This window comes from Uranotaenia lowii, chromosome 3 (genome assembly GCF_029784155.1).
Source record: "Uranotaenia lowii strain MFRU-FL chromosome 3, ASM2978415v1, whole genome shotgun sequence".
Classification (NCBI taxonomy): domain Eukaryota; kingdom Metazoa; phylum Arthropoda; class Insecta; order Diptera; family Culicidae; genus Uranotaenia; species Uranotaenia lowii.
This window is the reverse complement of record NC_073693.1, coordinates 311,914,171-311,935,369: the sequence shown is the minus strand read 5'-3', so window position 1 is coordinate 311,935,369 and position 21,199 is coordinate 311,914,171. Positions and strand designations below refer to the sequence as shown.

The 21,199-nt window shown below is 35.1% G+C and overlaps 1 protein-coding gene across 1 annotated transcript; it reads left to right on the top strand.

The window, feature by feature from the left end:
- Window positions 1-2: 2 nt before the first annotated feature.
- On the top strand, window positions 3-17,217 carry LOC129753734 (facilitated trehalose transporter Tret1-2 homolog). The gene is made up of 4 exons (XM_055749578.1): window positions 3-188; window positions 284-622; window positions 7,577-8,096; window positions 17,096-17,217. Exons 1-4 carry the CDS (start codon window positions 3-5, stop codon window positions 17,215-17,217), a joined length of 1,167 nt encoding a protein of 388 aa, XP_055605553.1.
- The last annotated feature ends 3,982 nt before the right edge of the window (window positions 17,218-21,199 follow it).

Below are 21,199 nucleotides of genomic sequence, written 5' to 3'. Positions count from 1 at the left end.
AAATGGCATCGAAAGAGATCCGCGGCACGGTCGGTTCCTTTTTCCAGCAGATGATAAATTTGGGAATACTTTATGCTTACGGGCTGGCGGCCCTGTTGAACACCTTCCAGCTGAGTGTTTTGTGCGGCCTGGTTCCGGTGGTGTTCGGAGTCCTGTTCTTCTTCATGCCGGACAGTCCGACGCATTTGGTAAGTGATCTGAGGCATTAAATACCGAATCAATTTGTGTCTGTGTGTGAGGTGAGAGAGACAGAAACAAGCTCAGTCCGTTTGTTCGCGGTCAGGTATTACAGATTAATGAACGGAAAGCCGTCGAGGCCATCAAATGGCTCCGAGGTCCAAAGTTCGATGCCACCAAGGAAGTCAATGAAATACGGGCCTTGCAGCAAAGCGTCACTGCAGCAGCGCAGCAACAACGCAACCAATCCGAGGAGCTTCATCCGTCCTCGAGCGACCATCAATGCCAATTGCCGTTTGATAAACGATCCTCCGGGTGCTGCTGCTGCGAGTCCTTCACGCATCCGGCCACTGTTCGAGCCTTGGCCATCATGTTGGGTCTCATGTTTTTGCTGCAGATGTCCGGCTTCAGCTCGCTGCTCTTCTACTCGACTTCCATTTTCGGGGTGAGTGTCAACCGAGAGCAATTAGTGTTGCAACAAACTAATGGATTGGCGGTAAGAATTAAGCAGTAGGGTGATGTTGACTTGTGATCTCCGGTGATGAAGGTGTAAATTGAATAGTATCCTGTGTTGACTCTCGGGTAACTAAAATGTTGATTTTAAGAAAATTTGTGCGCTTTTTTTGTTTTTAAAGATAGAGATCTTACATATTGCAGAGTTTTGATTACTTTGCAAGAATTGCTCTTTTGGAAAAACATTAAAATAGAAATTCAGTTTCCTATTTGTTTGTTTGTTTGTTTGTTTGTTTGTTTGTTTGTTTGTTTGTTTGGGTAAGGGGTCAGCCAAAGGGGTCGTCCATATTAACTGTTCGCTGTTTTTGCGATATTGACATTATTATACATCGTATTCAGGTGAAAATTGGTACTCGATAGTTTTGGGTGACGTGCAATCGCACGTAAGGGGTCGTCCATATCAACTTTTCAATATATAAGTGATATTGACGTTTTTATACATCGGATTGTGATGAAAATTTGCACATAGGAGTTATTAGAGACAAACAATTGATTTCACTTATCCAAATTACAAACATGTGTCGGCCAAAGGGGTCGTTCATATTTACTATTCACTGATAATGCAATATTGTCGTTATTATACATCGGATTCAGAAGAAAATCGGCACATGAGGGTTTTGAGGGACGAGCTATTGATTTGATTTCAGGTATTAAATTCAGTGTAAGGGGTCGGTAAAGGGGGTCGTCCATATTATCCTTTCAATATTTTTGCAATATTGTCATTATTATACATCGGATCGGGATGAAAATTTGCACACGGTAGTTTTCAGAGACGGGCAATCGATTTCAGATTTCAAATGTTTTGTAAGGTGTCGACAAAAGGGTTCGTCTATATTAATTAATTTATCACTGTTTTTAGCAATATTGACGCTATTACGCAATGGATTTCTCTGATAATTTGCACACGGGAATTTTAAGGGAAGGTCAATCGATTCCAGATAACAAAGATTGTATAAGAGGCTACCGAATGGGGTTTTACTTTTTGGCAATAATTGCGTTGTTATGCAAGGATCAAATCGAAATTTATACAATTTTTTGGTATAGTCAATTCATTCTTGGCACAGTTAATTCATTCTTGATTTCAAATTTAATAGTAGACAACAGAAAAAGTAACCGTCCAATATTTTTGCAATTATAACTTAACACCCAAGTAACACAGATCAAGCGGACTAGCATTTCGATGTTTTATTATGGCTTTTTTTGAGCAGCTCGTTTTATGATGGTTTTATTATGGTTATGCAAAATGCGTATATTCTTGAATCGACCATCTGTTTTCAGATAGTTTTGAAAACGCTCATAAATCTTCCATTAAACATACTGTTTTAGTTATTTAGAAAGAGTTAGGAATGCTATGTTTAAACTATAACAAAACACAAACTTAGAAGTTTGCTCCAAGCTTTCTTTTGCATGTCCTATAATAGCACTTAGTGCCTGATTATTAAACCGCCATGAAACTTAGTGACAGTTCTCGATCAAGATGTCAAAACAGGACACGCTCAGATTAGATAGCACATATTTGAATTGGAATTCCCATTTTTACAGATTTTTCATAAGTTCTGTGTGTTGATTTTGAGTTAAAATAATAAAAAATTATAAAAATCTATGAAAACTTCGAATAACCGGAAGTGGAATGAATAACTCCACAATAGGAGGAACAAAATTTGTTGCTTGACGCCATCATTAATACAAGATGGCGGCTTCCGTTTTTATTTTCAAAGTTGTAAATAACTGAAAATATCATGAAACCTTCTAAGTATTGTTATTAGGAGAAAGTAATAAACGAGTAGAAGTCGAATTTCGTTGTCCGTCGCCATCTAAAATTCCAAGATGGCGGCTACCACTCAACTTGAAAATACTGTAAATGACTGAAAATCGCCTCAAACATTACAATGTGGGTATTAGTTGAAAGAGATGAACCATTAAAAGTCGAAGTTCGTTATTTGACGCCATCCAAATTCAAGATGGCGGTTTTCGCTGTACTTCAAAATGTTGTATATGACTTATAATCGTATGAAACCCCAACAATATTGGTATTGGGTAAAAGGGCTAAACGAGTAGTAGTCGATGTTCTCTTTTCGCTTTACTCTGAAATGCTGTAAGTGATCCAAAATCGCACAAAGCAACCACAATACAGACCCCGATCGTTTTCGGCAACATTCTATTTTAGAAACATCCGATTTTGGCACATGTCCCTAAATCAAACAAATGACAGAAACAACATAACCTTATAGTTACGCTTTAATAGGACCAATACAATTTAGACAGATAAGCATGATAGACATAATACAATGACATAAATAGCAAATATGGCAAAAAACAAAAACTATCGACAAAACACGAAAAGTGCTAAATGCATAAAAAATATGATAAAAAATGTAGTACTAAACAAAAACAAAGTTGGGAAAAAATCGTTCGATTTTGACAACACAAAATGTTCGAACGGGTTGCCAAAAACAATCAGGGTCTGGTTCTTCTAGTTTATCCCTTTCAATGAATACCAATATTTTAATGCTTTCGTGTGGTTTTTAGTCATTTGCAGAATTTTAAAGCTCAGTGGAAGCCGCCATCTTGGATTTCAAGTTAACGTCCGATAGCGAAATTCGACTTCTTATAGTTTAGCCTTTTTACCAAATACCAATATTGTGGGCCTTTCATGCGATTCTCAGTGACTAACAGCATTTCAAAGTTCAGCGGAAGACGCCATCTTGGATTTCAAGATGGCGTCGAAAAAAAAAATCGGCCTCTTCTCGTTTAGCCCTTTCAACCAAGACCTTTATAGTGATTGTTTAATGCGACTTTTTGTCATTTACAGTATTAAAAGTTCAGCGGATGCCGCCATCTTGGATTTTAAGATGGCGTCTGATAGCAAAATTCGACTTCTACTCGTTTAGCCCTTTCACCCAATACCAATATTGGTGGGGTTTCATGCGATTTTAAGTCATTTACAACATTTGAAAGATCAGCGGAAGCCGCCATCTTGGATTTCAAGATGGCGTCAGACAACAAAATTTGACTTCAACTCATGATTTATACCACGGGTGATTAACAACCAATCCGTTTTTATTTGAAATGTCTGTTCTCATTTACTGTATTAAGGATTAACAACTCAGAAATGAGGAACTCATCCTAAGCGTGTAATTGGTTGGCTAACGCCATGTTGGTTGCAAAATCGTAGGGTACAAAATGACGCCATGTTGATGAATTCACAATGCAAGCATTGGAAAATATGTCATAATGACGTTTCTAAGGTAGCCAAACAGCCTAATTTCGGCTTTATTAGAGTCCAGGTGATGTTTTAGAATGCGCTTGAGCTTATTAAGAAGATTAATGCTATAGTCCAAACGAAATTTTGCTGACCATAATAAAGCTGAAATTGTAACTTGGGCACCAGCCCATGTGGTGCTCCGGTTTCTCGGCATCCATCTTTATTCCTCCTACCTTCCTCAATTGATCTTACTTAATTGGTTTGTTTTTAACTATGTTCGACACACCAGTTGATTATGACTAAGAAACATTACGAAACGGCGTATAAATCAATCATCCGTTAAAATAATATCGGTTTAAAAAAAAATGGAATTCCATGTTTATAGCTAAAAATTATACAAATTCTTGAGTTTATCTTGATATTTAATTAATGAATTGCTTCAACTGACTTTAAATGTTTTTAAAATTCGCGGTTAGTAAATATAGTTGTACCAAATTTTATAAAATCAAAATATTTCAAAAACAATCATTTGCGAGTTAGCTTTAAGTTGTTCTGAGTTGAAGTTTTAATATAAATTATACATTTCAACAATTTCCAAGCTTAAAAACATGATTTATTTATTATTTGCCCTTTTGTAATGTTCGTTAACATTTCATATTCATGAAATGGCGGACATGTCTCAAAAATGGCTATTTGAGGAACTTTTAGGAACTTCAAGTCCATAGAAGGCTTTTTGGGGAACCTTTTGTAACTTTCATCCCTTTGGAACCTTTGTTCAGCGAAATTCGAACTTTGGATGCACGATTTTAAGTAGATATGAGACTTTTGGTTGCTTGGGTTGATATGGACAACCACTTTTTCCTACCCCTGACCCCAAATTTAATATCTAGAATTGATTGTTCGTCAGTCAAAACTCCTTTGTGGAAATTTTCATCTCAATCCAATGTAGAATAACGTCAATATAGCAAAAACATTTAATTGTTTATATGGAGGACCTTTGACTGACCTCTGACCCAAAATTTGAAACCTAGAATCGATTGCTCGTCCCTAATAACACAAATGTGCTAATTTTCATCGCAATCCAATGTTTAATAATGCCAATATCGCAAAAAAACAGTAGGGGAGAATGAGGATACTTGATCCCTGGGGATACTTGATTCCTCAGCTATATCTCCAAACTGGAATGTCGTACAAAGATCAAACGTTCTAGAAAAATGTGCCAAATGGAACAAAATAGCAATGCTTGAAGCTCAAAAAATTTTAACAAAATAAGTTTTTGGGTTATTGAACTTTGTTTGAAAAATTTCACAAAATGTGACTTGAAGATCTTTTTTCATCATTTTAAAATATTCCTAACATGGAAATATTATAACAAAAATATTTATTCCAATACATCAATCTTTCGAGAGTAAAATGAACTTCAAAATATAATATTTTCAAAACGATGGAAAACTACCAACTTTTTTCAGAAAATGTTTTCTAAAATGTTGATTTTGGGTACAATTGATCCCTAATATATGGGTACAAATGATCCCGGTAAGTTCTTCTTCTCAATGGATCGTGGTCATTTCTGATTACGAGATTACTTAAATTTATCTAATAGCTAATATTCATCCATCAATTATCTGAAGAAAAGGGCTAAAATAATTGATTTTCTCTTGTTTATAAAAAAGTTGCGCCCGTAAGTATGCAATGTCATAAGGGTTGGGAATAAGCTATAAAATTTTTTTTTCTGACAATTATAGATTGTGAAATGAGAACAAACATGACCAAAATAGTCAATTAACATTCTATCTTGGGGTTTTGTTTGATTTTTCCATGGATTAGGGCTTCCTGAATGAAGGATCAAGTCTCCCCTAACTTCAAAAATATCGCAATTTTTTTACTCCCACGAAAATGCTTCTAGTTCATCTACGGGTTCAAGTATCGTTCTAATTTTAGGAGCATAGAAACTTGAAGTTACACGCTGTCAGAAAATGTAAAAGAGTGCAAGTTGCTAAATTTTTTTAAAAAGATATGGTGAAAATAAGAAAAAGGGATCAAGTATCCCCACTCTCCCCTATATAATTGATATGAATGACCCCTTTGGTCGACTCCTGTTCCCGACTTTGATTCCTAGAATTAATTGCTCGTTCCTCCAAACACTCATGTGCAAATTTTCATCACAATCCGATGTATATTAACGCCAATATCACCAAAATAATATTTGTCTTGTATGGACGACCCCTTTCTAAAGGAGCCATCCGAAATTCTAAAAACATTTTTCATCATTCCTGGTCCTAATGAGCATCCATGCCAAATTTCAGCTTTAAGACAGCTAACATAAACGATATATTTCTCACAATCAAAGTGATTTGTAATAAAATAAAGAATACTAGGTTTAAGGTTTTTTTGTTCATTTTGTTGAGTATCGTGAGTAGAAAACGCCTGTCACAGTGTCACATGGCTACCAACTCGTTGATGCAATTAATTAATATTTGGGAAATAAGTTTTTTTTTGTTTCGCTTATAGTCATTTTAACAACTTGCGAAGATGAAGTTGGCTGAAAGTCATTAAAAAACTTATCCGGTACAACTGTGATCGATTTACTCTTGGGTTCGAATTAACAGACATCGGCTCAGGAAGCAAATGACTTGCCAACTGAGCTATATCACTAGCCCAAATTTTTAAGTTTAATCGTTTGCTTTCAAATTCTGAATTTGTTTAGTTTTAGTTTAGACATGAATTTTGTAAACGACTGAAAGGATTAAAGTTTTTTATAGATAGAGTAATGCTGACATGATTTAACTGTAACTCAATGAATGATGGAAAATCACATGTCATGCCATATCAGTGATGCCATAACGGCGCACACAGCGTTTGTTCAAAATTGCTTCACACAACCCCTTATGTTCTCATAAGTATAAACTACTAAAGCTGTTATCGGATGTTATTATAAATCTTTGATTAAAGTAAATTCGTGCACAAAGATAAATCCTTGTGTTCAATCTCGTGCATATTGGTCACCTTGAATTCAAATATTTTAGTTTATTCTTCCAAACCCCTTGACCTTTTCGCTATAATTTCATTGTAAAGTGTTGCCATTTTGTCATAGTTTAAGTAAGAATATGAAGAATTAGGGCGCCAAAAAGTGTAATTATAAGTTCAAATTAAATGAAATGCCTCTTCCTGTTCCATTAGTCGACAAATCGAGTCTTGTTTTTACCATCCAAAATGGTCTGACCAAACATTTTATTGATTTATCAAGATTAGGAAATTCGAGATACATTTTTTATATCATTTATTTGAAACGCGTCAATCAAAAAGGTTTATGGAGATTAGAGATAAAGTTTGATAAGGTTGAAAAATGAAAACCGTCACGTTGCATAGCCCTTTATTTACAGTCTAACATCAAACAGATCTAACACTTTCCTGTTTCACCGAGAGAGAAAGAGGTCACATCTAGCTAACTCCGTTCCAGAAAGGTACAACTTTTGTTGCAGTAGAAAACTTTTAATTCCGGCATCATGTTGTCCAATTTTACGAGGCACAAGCTAATGAACACTGCGCTCTAAATTCGATTTTGCTGCTTTGGTGATGGCGTTAGCTTACATGTTGTTGTTTCTCTATTTTTTTTGCATGCTTGCATCACACCTTCTCATCCATGTGCTGGGCTGTGCTGTGCCTGTGAATGCCGGCAAGGAAGTACAAGTGACCATCGATCCGGAACTGGCTACCATAATCGCCGGAGCCATGCAAGTGCCGGGAACGTTGATGTCATCGCTAGTCGTGGACCGAGTAGGGCGCAGGATGCTGCTGTTGGCATCCGGTAGTATCATGTTTGTCAGTTTCCTGGTGCTCGGAGTTTACCTGCTGCTGTTGAGCCGGGATCAGGTGGACGAACTTGGCTGGCTTCCGCTGACCACTCTCAGCCTGTACGTTACCTTCTACTCCCTCGGATTTGGGCCCATCCCTTGGCTGATGCTCGGAGAGTTGTTCAGTCCGGACGTGAAAGGACCTGCCAGTTCGTTGGCTAACATGACCAATTTCGCCATGTCCTTTGCCATGGCACGGCTCTTTCCGGAGCTCCGGGATGCCGTCGGTATTGGAACGACTTTAATCATATTCGCTGGCTGTTGCCTGCTAGCGGTGGTATTTGTGGCCCTTCTAGTTCCGGAAACCAACGGGAAATCGCTTAACGAAATTCAACGAATGCTGGCAGGTACAAGGTCTTGCAGGGGGCTTGCTGGTGGAATTTGCCGCAACCGAAATTGACAACGTGGCCATGATGACGATGCAGTTGTGCGGAGTATCCTTCTCAGTAGCAGCAGCAGATCTAGCTGAACACAGGACACAATTTTAAAATTAAAATCAATCGCTGAGCACCTATTATCATTTATCATATGCTTGGTGAGATGACAAGAGTGGGAGGTTGTTGATGAATTCTAGGTGGAATTATCGATAACTTAAAAATACCTCTAAAAATATGAACATTAAAAAACACGACATGCGTAATCTTTAATTATTCTTCGAAATTTCATAGTTTAATTGTAGAAATTTAAAATCTAATTTTTACTTAAATTATAAAAGGTGTGGAAACACCACAGATTGTGATGTGCAATGTTCCAAGTTTGATTAATTGCATAGGACAAGTTGAACTTGAGAGAACTGTTGACACAGTGTTGACAAAAAACGGTCATCTTACTAAAAATGCACGATGGCCACTTTCTATATTTTTTATTGCAAATTTCAGAACATACTTAAAAAGTAGTAATAAGCGTTTATTCATACTAAGCATTCCAGTGTTTTTAGATAAATCAAGGCATTTTATTAAAAAAAAAACTAATAAAGAACTGGGAAATCCAGGCAGAACTCAGCTTTCATTGAAAAATTCTTGGAGAGAGTGAAAAAAGATAGTTCAAATATTCAATTTCGCTGTTTCTCTTCTTGTTCTCTACAAATTTCAACAAAATATAAGTTTTGGACCCCTCGTAATGATGCTCAAACTTGATTCTAGATAATTTTCAGCTACAGTAATTTATTTTTACTGCTTCGGAAAGAAGACTGTAGATCATTTCCAAGTGCTTAAAATTTTCACTTAGGTCCTGAGTAAGCTGAAGTTAGATGATAATAAATGCACAAAAGTAGAGATGTGCCGAATATTCTGTTGACCGAATATTCGGCACCGAATACCGCTCAAAACCGTTAAGGCGAATATTTGGCTCACCGAATAGTTGAACTAAGAGTTAGGCAGAATAGACCGAATATTTACTTTTAAAACTTAAAATAACCGATTTGTCAATACTTTCAAATTATTTTGGATAATTTATAACACATCTAAAATAAATGTTGAAAATGCTTCACAATCATCAAAAACTTATAATTTCAGTAAAACATCTTAAGTGAGTCCTTGTAGCTTTTACTGTAAATACAAGGTACAGAAGAATGCTGACAAGTATCGCTTTATACTTAATCGTTATTCACGATTTCCTTGATATATCCAGACTTGCCGATAAATCCAATAAAGAATTCGATATAAGTCAAATCAAATCCGGTCGAGATGTTCAGATTTTAAATCTTCCCGGATTTTGCCCGGGTTTATTCAGATTTTTTTTCTAAATCAAATAAAAAACTTTTTGAAAAATTTTAGCTTTTGTCTTTGTAATCGAATTTTAAAAATTTAAAAATAAACATATTTAAATTTGTGTTTAATCCTCAGATACAATTTTAGCATTGCTGCTTTAATTCAATAAAACTTTAATTTCAATTAATCTTCTTTCTTTCTTTTCTTGTATGTTTTAGAATAGTGCCCAGGTTTTTTTTTTTAAATTTGCCTTTTTTTTAGAAATTTTTCAATTTTGGTCCTGAATTGCACGACCATCCAGATACGTGGCACCTTTTTTGACGTATTTTGTTCCAGATTTCACAGGCATCAAATCTCTATGTAGATAAACGCCCTAGAAGCGACAAATCATCTGATATCATTTCAGTTATTGGTGACATTTTGAAAATCAGACAGACACCTTCTTGAAAAAGACCATAACTTGGTTGAAAATAAATTGACGCAAAAGCAAGCGGGGTATGAAAATGGAAGAAGTAGAAGAAAAATGCTCCTTGATAAAAAAAAAAAACCAAAATGTCGTGTAAATTAACATCGCCAATCTTTGGGACCATTACTCAGCAGCTGAAAATAATTTATTTAGTACACAGAAATTGCAACTCTAATGAAAAAAAAAATTCTAAAATTTAAATTTAAATTTAAATTTTTATTCAATAAAAATTGTTTTGGATCTCAGTGTACAATCATTTTTGGTTTTTGACAAGGCTTAAGCGCCTGAACTCGCTCTTTAAAATAAAAATGAGAAACGGAAACATTGTAGCACAACCAAAACCTTTCGAGGTATTTTTGGATAAGGCTTTTAGATCGCCCGGTTTTATCCGGGTTTGTCTGGATACTTATTACGATTTTTTCCGGATTAATTCACTTTGTTTTTCGAATCAAGCAAAAATAAAGAAATGTGTTGTTAATTTTTTTAATGCATGCGTCAAAAACGAAATTTATGGAACAAGTTTTTTAAAAATAATCATGAAAGATTTTTTGGAAGCCAGGAATAAGATTGAAAATCTACTTTGTGATTTGATGAAAAAACATTATGTTTTTTTTTTGAGTAATTTTTTGGTTTTGACCAAATTTAACCGGATATTGCCCGGATTTTTGGTTGTTAATTTTTTCATATGTCCGGATTTTGCCAGGTCTTTAAATAAAACTTCCCGGATTATTCTGGCCCGGATACGTGCCGAAAGAATTTTGGAAACATTATTTTAGGATCCGAAAGGTTTTTTTTTAATGTACCGTTGATGACTCTCACAGTTATTTTGCATGAATTAAAAAACCGGAAATAAACTTTGAAAGCCTTATTACAAAATATCGGAAATATGAGTATGATTATGCAATCTATTTGTACTTTAGGAATAGAAATTCGTTGAAAGATGCAGGAATAACAAAAAGTCTGAAAATATGGGAACGTAGGTTTCGCACTCTGCAATTCCACGTTGCGGGTACTTATTCAGCATAAAATTGTTCAAGTTTGCTTGGTTTTCATCCACTTTTGCACGATTAAAGCAACCCAGAAAATCGATTCAAACCATCCGCTTACTATTTTCAGATTCTATCATCACCAAACAGATTTTCTGATAAATAATTTAAAGTTTTTAAAAACCTTCCAAACAATACCTTCCTTCCCTAAGTTATTAATAGAATAATTATTTTCACTGCAATTTCAAATATTTAACCAGATACTTCTGGAAAATCAGGTTATTGAAAGCCATCACAAGCACAAATTTCTCCTTTTCCGGTGAATAACTGTTGCTATTCCACGACAAAAGCACTTCTGGCCATCCATTTATAACTCTTAGGGCACCGGTGCTTATTCAGTTGTCTGGTAGTATAATTATCTCAGTTTGAATTTATTCACCACCTGTGAATTTAAATTAAAATTTTATGAAGGATTAATCACCGTAATTTATACTTGTAGATTTAATTTATCGGCCTAGCGGTGAAAAGTGATGTCCTTTTTAGTAGGGACATCTAAAGATTATGAAGTTTTATATAAAAACACTTCATAATCTTTAGATTTCCCTACTAAAAAGGACATCACTTTTCACCGCTAGGCCGATAAATTAAATCAACAAATTAAATTAAAATATTCGCGGACTGATAGAAAAAAAAACAGGTGCAAATCAAGGAATCATCGCCTACTCTCTCCTTTGCAAATCATCAAAAAGTACGAACAAAAAGACGAAATTTATATGACTGTTTTTCTTCAATAATTTGTCTATTTTATCTACCGAGCAAACATTTTACTAGGTATACCGTAGAAACAATAGGAATATAGAAATACTTAAACCAGAAGGATTAAACGTATTAAAATTACCAAAATAGCATATAGCTACAAAAGTGGAGGCGATATAGCAATAATGGCTGGATTCCAAAACGGGTTTACGATTCCATTACGCCTACAACAAGCAAAATATAGAATCATGAACAACTTGAGGCAAGAGAAAAAAAATTTCTCTGCCCGCGAATCGAACTCCAATCCTCCGAGTCAGCTCTCCAGCACCTTACCGCAAGGCCAACTAATTAGTAGTTTGAGCATCAAGCTGTAGCTCTATAAGAGATGTTGAAGTTCCATCACGCACATTTTGTTCGAACCAAGAAGAGAGGAAGCGACCCGATCGAGTGTCAATTCAACACGTTCGTCGCCACGTCACCCATATTCGGCAGACGGGTGTATTTCCTGGGGGGCCCCGTCACATCAAAAAGCAGGTGACGCTCTCTTACTTGAGTTTACCGCTCAGCTTCGCCACATGTTTCAAATATGGGAGTTCTCCCTCTTTGCTTTCTCTCTCTGAAAATTTCTTTGGGCCCGGCTAGCAAACCTTCCAAAATGAGCGTGGCGACGAACGTGTTAAGCCCTGCCCATTCGTCGTAAATTTGAATAAATTGATGCTTTTTGACATCATATTTACGAACCGAGCTATGATTAGCTCGATTGGAAATGTTTTGCGGAAGGAGTCGTAAATGTATCATGAAAAATCACTTAGAACAAACATTTATACGATTGCCGATAGCAATCTCAATTTTAAAGACTTTGGTTATCAATTCAATTACGATTTCATGCTAGCTGGGAAGATGCACAAGTTCGAAGAAAAAATGAATCAATTTTATTTAATACTTACTTTAGAAATATGGATTTCAGAAGAAATTTTTTTTAACCCAATTTCTAGAAGAAGGTGTCACTTTTTTGATCAATTTATTTTATGATACTGCATGAAATTTTTGTAGCTTCGGAAGAGAGTAGGCGTGGCCTTGTGCAAGCCCCATGTGTTTTTTCCTTCGTTCGCGAAAATTTCTGTTTAAATTGAGTTTAAAATACATAAATTAAAGTGAAACGAAAAAATAAAGTGCATCCACCAAAAAGCAGGGTACTGCCTCGGGTCGAAAGACCTATCAGCCACTGGTGGGTTCAACTACGTACATACCCAAGTAACACACAAAATTCAGATTGGTTTTATAATTTTTGAACGCCAGTTTATAAAGGACGTATAATATCTTTTATTGGTTTTTAAAATCATTAAATAAAAACCTTTTTACAACTAGTCTCTAGGACATCTACACGCCCATTATATATCCAACTTATATAACATCATTAAACTTTTGAGATTTGATTTTTATTAGGCACTTTGAGTGTCCTATAAAACATTTTTATATTTGAAAAGATAAAGGATTTGAAAATGTTTAATTATACCTTCCAATGAACCTGTTCAGATTTTTGAAAGCCCTTTCAAACCAATTCCTAGTATTCGTGTTCTTATACGGTCATTACAAGTGGCTAAGGTATTAAACATGCAAATAAATACTTTTTGTGGCGTCTATAAACCGTTTATAAGGAACTAAAACTTCTATACGCTGTAACAGTTTTATAAAAGTTATTCGGTCGAATAATTGGCTCACAACAGTCAGTCGTCTCTCAATCGACCATGATGTCAACAATGGAAGGTTTTCTGTGGAAAAATCTGTAATTTCGCATCATCTGGGAACAATAAAGGGCGAAATTCGTCTTCCAATCACCAGGAACGGCATGCAGCATAATTTATTATCTGATAAGAGTGCGTAATGTTGTGAAGGAATCTCAGGTGTAAGTGAAGTGTTTTGTTTGTTCTCAGTCGCAGATTTGTTTTATTTTTTCACGAAATTAATCGAATGATGATCCTAAAAATTTTAAAGTGTGCTATAAGAAAAACATATGGTGCATTACGTTATATTTTTCAACTCAATAAAATAATTATAAATGATTTAAAAAATGTCTTTTAATTATCCGCCAAACATATTCAAATCGAAAAGGTTTTATATGTGCTTCAAAGAAACTCATTAAGCCTGAATCAGTTTTGAAGGAAAGACTTACAGAATGTTATATAACTTTGTCGGTTTATAGAATACCATTCAAGCTCCCTTTTCAAATTTCACACACGTTTATAAGACAAAAAGGTTATTTAAAAGAAAAATAGATTTATTAGCAGTTTTCAGAAAGCAAAATCGTTTTTTAAGAGTTCAATAACGACTTTAATTAATTTCATATATTAGCGCCATTTGTTAGACAAATAATGGTGAATTTATAAATGACATCTTTCTATTTTAGAGATTAACCCTTATCCCTTATCCTTATTGCTGAGATAATGTTTTAAAATTTATTTACGAACCAAAAGATGATTCAATAGTTGAAGCAATATTTATTCGATCGATTTAATCGGTTTTTTATTGTTTAAAAGAACGATTTACAGCAGGCCCACAATTTTTACCAAATTTTCTCATACCTAGTTGCGGAAAATTTGAAAGCGCAGGTAAATAAATAGCAGGCATTGAGCATTCCGGCTTAGAAAATAGCATTGAATTACCTAAAGAATTAGGATATCCTTTGTGCTTTGATTTTTTTTTTCATTTTTGATTTGAATAAGATTCAATTGTTTTGTAAATTATTATTGAAAACCCAATTCCGGAGCAGAATTATTTGTAGATGAAAATAATATAATAAATAGGTTTTATAAGTGAAATTCACACAGAACTCTGAAAGTTGATTTGGATTGGCAAGGTTTTATTATTTGCTCTGCAGAACCTACTGCAGAAGGGCCTTTTTGTGCTACTAAGCGTTGTATTGGAGTTTTATAGATCCTTACATAACCGGACGAGGTTTTATAGCTTTAATTTATAGTTGGTATGGAGTCCCTTATAAAACCTAGATTGTTACTTGGGTAGGTACATACATACAGGAGGGAAAAATGTAGAGTTACCGGCTTATGGATGCAAGTAATCGGAATAAAAATTATTTTAAGAGGATGTGTGGTTTTTAATGCTTATGAGGAGTCAAATCATTATTTATCAAAGTGTTACCTGTTCGGTTATTTACATTTTTAAAGAAAGAAAATTGAAAATTGTATCATTCGTTATTTATTAAAACCTATTTTTCATGTTGTTTTGCTCGAGTTCGGTCAGGTTTCTTCTGCCACGGTCAACATTTTTAAAAGTTATTGAAAAGGAGGAATAATGTGTAGCAAATGGTTTCTGTAGTGAGATTTAGTAAAAGTAAGTGATTTACAAAGTGTCTATAAATTTTTCCTAACATCCAGAGCTTTTTTTTTTCTTGTTTTAACTTGTGAGCAATTGATAACACGCAAAGCTTTTTGTGGCTTGCTGCGATTATCGAGATGTAGAAGAATCTTCAAAAAAAGAGATTCAGTGGAAATTTTGAAATATTGACAATGACCTGGAAACAGGCCCGTGCGAAGGACCCGCTCATGGGAGGGGTTTTCAAAATTCAAAATTCAGAATCCAGATTTTCAAGGTTAAGAATTATTCCTTTTTCAGGCAAGTCATAAATTATAACGAGAGGCCCGACACACTTCCGTTTTTAAGTGGGTGGCTTAAGCGCCACTTCCGGATGGAAGACCACCTACCCTGTCTTAGTTTGCCCAGCTGATGAGACTCGGTCGCGAGTTCCTGTTGATTCCCTATTTTGGGAAAGAAGCGGAAGGGTCTCCAAAAAGGGATTCGTACTTCGGCCCTTTGAGGCTGCCCCGAAGACGAGACGAAACCCTGCAGAAATTCGTGGAAAGGGGAGTTAGCTGTTGTTCGGCCCAAAGATAAACTACCAGGGTTTAAGCCTTCGTACAAGACTCCGCCCTCTACCCCGGTTTAGAGAAAGAATGATCGTGACTGGATTCGCGGCCAGCCTCCGCAGTAAATGAAGTAAAATTAAAATTACGCGAACAAAAAAAGGAACAACTCGTAACCCCCTTTCCCAATACCTTAATCAATTAATCATTCTGGATTTTTATTTCTTTCGAGACTTATCGAAGCCGAACATTATTTCTGCGAAAACATTCCCTTTATTGTGCTTTTCGCTGTTGTGTTTGTTTACATTTATAGTGTGTTGCTAGACCTAAGCTTTTCCTTCTCTCTTTCAAAACTTTATTGGTGGCGTTCGTGGTGAAGTTGTTAGGTGTTTCGTACAATGCAGACATGTCTGATGTTCGTCTCCATTGATTATTGTTTCATGTAAAACGAATGAAAACTTTCAAAGGTGGGCTACTTTCATGTGGCTCGCCAGTCCAAACAATTTCATAGCCCGCTGATTCAATGAAACGGCTAAAATCTCGCGCTCACGCAACATAAATTGTGCAAAAGTTACGGGCGAAAAACGTACGTTTTTAAAGCGATCGCAGAAGAAACATGTTCTTCATATGGGAGTACTCACGTTTCCGGTAATTAACTCGTGGGGTTTTGGGCAGCCATTACCTCACGATTTTGATATCCTGCGGTGAACTACTGCGGCCCTTCTGCGGCTTACCACTTTAGTTGACGGACATACGGTGGTAGCTCTGCTGCGGTGATTCAGCTGCACCTTTTGGTCGGTGGATTACGGCGCAGCTAGAGAAGATGTACTCTAGCTAGCCGTCGTGGTCTGCTGTTGGCTGGCAAACGACGATAAAAATAACCGCGGTTCTCGTAGTCGCGAGAAGACCACGGCGCGGTGGTTCTGAAGGCAGTATCACTGTTCGGCTGGGGTGTTGGTGCTTGCTAGCCGCTAGCGATAAAAAGTATCCGCCTTAGCTGGTGTACCCAGCCTTGCACCGGTAAACCTGGTGCGTCGCGGGGATCGGCGTAGGGCGACTTCCTCTGGAGTGATTACCGTGGACTTGGCGAAATCTGTCGGGAAAATGTGCGGTGTTTTACCCTGCGCTCGACTTGTGCGATTTTCTCCACAACATACCTTTTTGGTCGATTTATTCTCGCAACACTTTTGCCACGGCACTACCACTGTCCTATGCTTTCTAGGTCTAGGCTAATCGAGAGAAGTTAATTAATTAAACGCACTGATAAAGGAAACTACAAGTGTTCAAAATTACCAAGTCTGAATGTTCTTTGACGGCAAAAGATAACTGATCTTTCCTACGCTAATCACCGGGAATAAATGGGTCGGGAGATCATTTCGTCATCTAGCTTGCTGGATTAGTTTAACTTCGTGACCGGAACTACCCGATCCGACTATGTCGAATCGCGAAGTTAAACAATTAAATCCTCTCTCGCGAATTCTCGGATAGCCCTTGTCTTCCCCTTCCAAATCCGAAATTAAAAACCAATCTTTTTCTTCCCCAAACTTTTAGGTTCACAACGCATCCCGAAGGAGGTCATTCACCTGATGCAAACAAAGTCTGCCGTCGGTGGTCTACGGAAAACGGCGTCTCAAGCCACACGTTTAAAGTTGGAAGTGTGTTGGTTGATCTAAAGCCTTCAACAGCGTGTTTATGGTTTTGATGATTGTTCGTCTAGGGTGGCGCTTGAAATATGAAGTCGAAATGTTTTCGCTTTAGGAATGAAATAATTTAATTGAAGCTTATTTATTTTGGTTAAACTATTAAGGATATAATTATATGAATATTTACAGTCGTTTATCTCAAATCAATGTGTTTTTGATATTGGTCTTACAAAGAAAAAGTTTTGCATTATAACCCGTTACAAAATAATGCATATAAAATTATGTTCCTTATCCTGAACTAGACAGTTGCTTTAAAATAAATACTAAGAAGTCAAGTTTTCAAATGTAACTTCAATTTTTCCAAACGCACAGAAAACGAATGCGATTTAGAGTTTTGATTTGAAACCAGAGTTTAATGCTTCGGACAAAAGAATCATAGAATTACAATTTAAAAAAAAAATCACTCAGATTTGAAAAGAATCTAAATCCGAATTCAAAGATAAATTTCAGACCATGCAAAAAATGAATCATGATTTGAAATTATTCAGCAAAACGATAATAATAACATTTCATTTTTTTCATTTTCAATTCTAGGCTTGATTTAAAAATTTCCTTGTATTATTTTGAACTTTAAGAAATATTTATTCACGATTTGAATTGCAAAATCATGATTAAGGAAAAAAATCCATTTTGAACTTATTTATTCAATACATTTATTCGAAAGAATTTAATCAAAACATTTACCTACTTGATGATTAAGTATAATTTGATACAAAGAAAAATATCTTTATTATTTCAAGAGTTCCAGTGATCAAAATCAGAAATAAAATCATTTTTTATATTCAAATTCTTCCAGTTATCAGGCTGAAAAAGTTTCAAAAGGTTAAACTAAATACATTTTATATTCTTCAGAACAAAAAAATTCAGAATTAAATAACAATGAGCAGGTAACATATTAAAATTATTTTAGATAAATTAAAAAAGGTTTGACATTAAAATAATTAAATTTATGTGAAAATTATAAAAAAAATTGAGCAATTTACATAAATATACTTATGAAAGGTTTTTTTGAAAACCTTAAATACGAATCGAAATCTGCTGATTAATTAAGATCAAAAAAATTAAAAAGGTTTTTTTTTTATTTTTGATAAGTAGGTTTTGAGAAAATTTGCTCGGATATTTCCCGGATTTTGGATGACAATTTTGAAATAAAATGCTCGGAATTTGCCAGGTTTTAAGATAAAATTGGTAAAATATTTAATAAATACTAGGTATTTATTTATTTATTTATTTATTAAAAAGTACAAATGAAGTAAAGTGAACAAGTAGGAGACTGCTAAAACTTTTTCAGCCGAAACGAAAATTACTTGCAGTCTTGGGGAAACTTGATAATTGATTTGAAGACTTTCTTTTTTATGTTTTGAAGTTTTGTTAAAAAAGAAATTTCCTAAATGATTTTTAATTATTTTTAAAAGTGATTTCAAAAACCAAAGCTGTTTGACAAAAACCTAATTGCATATTTGGATTCAAGGGACCCAAATTTATCATAAAAAGTTTTTAAATTCATTGCTCATGGGAAAAATGTGAAATTTGAGGCCTGGAGTAACTCATAAAAACTATTTTGAATATGGAGTTATGGATTCAGAAAAATGAGAAACAGGAAATACAATTGAGACTGAAATTGGTTTCTTGAGAAATATTTCATACCAGCATAAAATTTGAGATGACTTTTACCCTTTTTAAAAAAACAAAGTGATGTGTTATAAAGTCATCGATACTAGGTTTTTGTTTTTATTTTACTAAATCTGGTGACTATCGTGAGTGTTTAACACCTGTCACTTGATTACCAACTTGTGATACTTAGAATTTGTATTCTTTAAATAAATTTTAAAATTCAAATGGTTGGTTTCAAATTTTCGTTACACTTCTTATTAAAAATACGGTTCAAACACGAGTTAAGGTTTTTGTGTGTCAAGAATTGAGTTTCAATAAAAATGGATAACTGAATTGCAAATCGAAATCTACAATTGATTAGAATAGTGAACGTCATATACAGTCGTAAAACGAAATGTCTTAGGCCTAGAGAATGATTTAAGACAAAATTCCGACATGTTTGTTAACAATTATTTTCAAACACCTTTTGGGATCAACTAATTTCCCGGTAAATTTATTTTTTGTACTGAAAATATGAATTGAAAAAATCTCCATGGGGGGGGGGGTTAAACCCCTAAACCCCCCCCCCCCCCCGTTCGCACGGCCTTGCCTGGAAAAACAATAAAGTGCATTTTTGCGTTACCTTATTTATGGATGCCGCCTTATCTGTTTGAATGGGGGTCAAACTTTGGAAGTTTCAGGTGAGATCAATCCATTTCTTATTTGAACATTGTTACTTTATAACCTAACCATATGTAATCGTAAGAAGCGTTTGGCAGGGAACTCTACGCCTCATCCTTCCCTCGTCTCTGTATCTTTTGCGGTTTAATCACATGGTTGGCTTGGCCGTAGTAGTAACTGCAATGCAAGTTCTTTGTACCAGATACTACGTTGAAAAGAATAATGTAGAACGCCAGTTTTCATTTTCCAGGATGCATACAATTTTTGGCCATGTTGGTGTCAAAAAAAGAAGAAAAAGAAGAAGAGGAAGAAGAAAAAGAAGAAGAAGAAGAAGAAAATATAAAATAATTTTTAAAGCTCCTATTAACTTCAAATGGTTGTTCGCTAACATAGTTTAAATATTTTCCAAAAAGGCATACAAAATGATCACATTTTCATATGTGATGAAAGAAATTAGAGAAACATGAACTATCAAAGAACGAAAGAACATAAGCCGTAAATATCATGAAAATTTCGAAAAAGATACAACGGCTCACCGACAGGACTTGAACCTGCAATCTCCGCTTCGGTACAACGGCGCGTTAGCCAATTCCACCACGGTGAACGTGATGGAACCGGCGAACACGAGCAATCGAGCTCTGCCGATCAACTGCTGGACCTTCTATCGAAACACCATACATACAAAATATTTATCGGCTCACGATATTTTAATTCTTCGAAACAAACTTTCTTCAACCTAATTCAGAACACTGAATTCTTGATTATCTGTACCTACTCTGTACCTAGTATCAAATTGCAATAAACGTGATGAGGAACTTAATTTGGAAATCTGAAATTTGAACACCCCTAAGTACAAAATTTAAATTGCAATATAGTTTCTGTAAACAATAAGTCTCACTCCAATGGCCTTTTCTCCCCCAGCACAATTAATGATGAGTAACCATCATCAAATTTGGCGCTTCCCGCCACAAGTTAGGGAAATTATTGTTTCAGACCTGTGTGCAATGAATTTCGAAGAATATACTTTTCGTCTTTCTTTGAACGAAACCGTATTTTTGTAAGTGAAGACAACACATGTTGTCAATGGTCGTTACCGTGAAAGTTCCTGAAATCCTGCTATGTTTTTGAATATCGCCGACGTCCATTCAGCTGCTAGTTCGGTTTGGCTACCCAACAATAAATGCTGTTTTAATCAATTTGTTTAAAAAAAAATCAAGAAATTTATTAAGTTGTCACATTTTTTAAATTTACTGGATACAAATCTTCTTTAATAATGCATTCAATTTATATCTGTATCCCTAGGAATAAAGGGTGTCCCATTATGTCAAAGTACGATTTATAGTAAACAGTTGGTGAGATGAGGGCATAATGATCATCTTAAGAAGAACGCTTATTTTAACATAGAAAACAGCTCTAATATGTGAGTTACATCTAGGGTGGTCGGATTTACCGTTTTTTTTCGAATCCGGTATTTCGGTATTCGTAATTTATTAAACCGATAAAACCGATAAAACCGGTATATTTCGAAGCATATCGAATTCATGAAAAAGTTTCGTATAATTGCAGTAATAATAGCATAAAATGCTCAGAATTAATAACGCAATAGATTTAGCAACATTTTTGATTGAAAAATATGATATTGTGTCTTTAAATTATCCCTTTGTCATAAATCTATCAT

Bases quoted from the DNA above. Each gene is read 5' to 3' on its own strand.
- LOC129753734 (XM_055749578.1), top strand. From the start codon at position 3: ATGGCATCGAAAGAGATCCGCGGCACGGTCGGTTCCTTTTTCCAGCAG. The intron at 623-7,576 runs GTGAGTGTCAAC...AATGCCGGCAAG, and splicing joins ACTCGACTTCCATTTTCGGG to GAAGTACAAGTGACCATCGA. The intron at 8,097-17,095 runs GTACAAGGTCTT...CCAAACTTTTAG, and splicing joins AATTCAACGAATGCTGGCAG to GTTCACAACGCATCCCGAAG.